Source organism: Camelina sativa, chromosome 9 (genome assembly GCF_000633955.1).
Source record: "Camelina sativa cultivar DH55 chromosome 9, Cs, whole genome shotgun sequence".
NCBI lineage: Eukaryota > Viridiplantae > Streptophyta > Magnoliopsida > Brassicales > Brassicaceae > Camelina > Camelina sativa.
In genome coordinates this window covers 13,255,751-13,258,516 of record NC_025693.1, presented here as the reverse complement: position 1 = coordinate 13,258,516, position 2,766 = coordinate 13,255,751, and the positions used below count along the sequence as shown (strand labels likewise).

The 2,766-nt window shown below is 31.6% G+C and overlaps 1 protein-coding gene across 1 annotated transcript in view; it reads right to left on the bottom strand.

Annotated features, from left to right (window-relative positions):
- The window catches only part of LOC104710926 (putative low molecular weight protein-tyrosine-phosphatase slr0328), a 2,272-nt gene extending 1,735 nt beyond the window's left edge, over positions 1-537 (bottom strand). Inside the window, exon 1 of the mRNA XM_010427577.2 lies at positions 72-537. Within this exon, the coding sequence (XP_010425879.1) occupies positions 72-437 (366 nt within the window). The 5' untranslated portion in view covers positions 438-537. The remainder of the gene's footprint in view (positions 1-71) is intronic.

The window sequence follows — 2,766 nt, the reverse complement described above, 5'->3', positions numbered from 1 at the left end:
AAAAAAAAAAAAAAAAAAAAAAAAAAAAAAAAAAAAAAAAAAAAAAATCGGAACAGAAAGGATTAGTATACCTCGTGATAATCAATGGTTCCAGCAGAATCAATGTTGAATTTGGAATCGAGACCTCTCTTCTTCACGATATCTCTAAAGACACCTTCAGCTGCTGGGCTCCGACAAATGTTTCCAAGACAGACGAAAAGAACAGAGAAAGGTTTGGTTTCGCTGCTCTGCGAAGTCGGAGTCGTCTCCATTGAAGATGATGCAAAGCACGCAAGGGAATGAGATATTCTGGGTTTTGCTCGAAAGATGGAAACAAGATTCGGGTTTTTGTCAGATGGTCGGAAATGAGAAGGAATAGAGCGAGTAGAGTGGCAAAATGGTAAATAGGAAGGGGTTGTTGGAGAAGTGGTGAGGAGGTTGGGACAGTACATCATCATTTCCCCTGAATAGTTGGAGATGATATTACGAGTTTCTTTCTTCTTCTGCTCTTTTTTTAAGTCTTATTTTTTTCGTAATAAACAGAGGAAGTGAGGGGTTTAATTTTCAATTCATATTTATGTTATAAACCGCATTTAAAAATCGTTTTGGTCGTTGCTTACTTGCTTTGGTACTTACTTCATCAGGTCACAAGTATTTCCAATAATCAACAAACTACACTATTGAATTCTATATCAAATAAAATAAAGCACTCACAGAAACTTTATTTTATCTTTAGGAAGAATGAAATTTTATAGAAGATTGTTATAAATGTATTGTTGATGTGTCAGTTATAAATTTTATGGGAAAATTGTCATAGGAGATTGTGCTAGTTTTGTCGATATGTCATCATCAGTTATAAATTTTATGGGAAAATTGTCATAGGAGATTGTGCTAGTTTTGTCGATGTGTCATCATCAGTTATAAATTTTATGAGAAAATTGACATAGGAGATTGTGCTAGTTTTGTCGGTGTGTCACTACACGCACGATTGAATTTTATGAGAGGTTGGTTCATTGGTTGTTCATCGGAAAACAACAAGTTACTGTTGGTAGATAGTTCGATCACTGGATGGATATAGCACACAACTTCCTATCTTTTCAAAAGACGAAAGGATCGCATCAAGACAATCACAACAGATTTCATACATAAGTTTCTCTAACAATCAAATATGAACCGACATCGACGAGAAATTCTCATTGTACTAATCATTCTACACTAGTTAGAGAAGACATACTTTTCTCTTTCAACAATGTGAACACCAAACATAATTTAATCAAAATAGAAATGTCAAGCATAACCAGCTATACGATCTTTACACTTAAATAAAACAAACAAAAATAAAACACACTAGTAACACTCAATGTAAATTAATGATTTTCTAATCAAGATTAATTGTCACAAATAAATATGGGTAGTTGTGATCTTTGTCTACAGGAAACAAGACCCTACCATGGAAATTTGACTGACTAAACGAAAAGGCATTAGTATAGCAAGTAAAAAAAAAGCTTTAAATTAGCAATAAACTCTAACTTTAGCACACAATATCATAAAAATAAACATAACTAGGATAAGAAAAATGAACAAGACACCCAAATTGTAGACATCATCACTTCGAAATTGCAAACAAACAAGGGCATACACAACAATAACAAGAAGACAACCAATACAGCTAACAATGCAAAAGAGATTTCAAACATAAGCTTCTTTAAGAATCAACTAAGACAATTAAGATGTTTGATTCAGTGGTTCAAACGTGTGTTTGATTCACTAGTTCAAACGGGTATACCACTTTTTAGATTTTATTTTGTCTGAACATCTATATATTGAATAGTTCACATTTTGCAAGGTTGCAAAATCTTTCAAACATAAGAGATGTGTGAGAATTTTATCTATTCAACAAACAATAACGAACTAAGAAAAACAAAAATAATTATTAACTATATAACCAATAAATACAAAAATCGGAAGCAAAAAGCACGACAACATTAATATGATAACATTTTATAATTTCTTCTCCTATTATATAGGTTGTAATTTTCTAAAGTTTATAAATGATCCTTCATCAAACTCGATATGTCTATAAGATCTAAAGGATAACACAATATCAACAAAACAAACATAACTAGGATAAGAAAAATGAACAAAAACAGCCAAACTGTAGACATTTTCATCACTGAAAGATCCCAAACAAAGAAGAGCATACAACAATAACAAGATGACAACCAATGCAGCTGATAATGCAAAAGAGAAGGACCACACAATACACTTCCATAGAGATAAAAACCGAGAAAATAACTAACAGCAAGATGGTTTCATCAATAACATGATGCAAAGTGTAACCCTAAAATGTTTGTCAGCTATTTGAAGTATACTCCAACACATAGCCACACATATAAACAATATAAATGTCTTGTTAACTACGTCAACTATTGTCATCACATAAGGACATCCATAAACAAACACAAGTTATGTGTACAACACCATAAACATTCAACTCCGGTGGTTGGTTGGCCGGAATCCGGCGTTGACCAGTGTTGACCAACATTGACCACTGTTAACTGGCATTGTCCAGTGTTGACCCGCGTTGACCAAAAAAAATATTAAAAATATATATATATATATATATATTTTCCTGAAAATAATAATTGTTTTTCATGTATTTTTGATAAATAAATAAAAAAGATAAATGATTTGTATAATTTACAAAAACAAAATATAACAACAAAAAGTTATACAACAAAATTTTATGTGTAGTAGATTTTTTCATAGGACTATAACAAATATTGT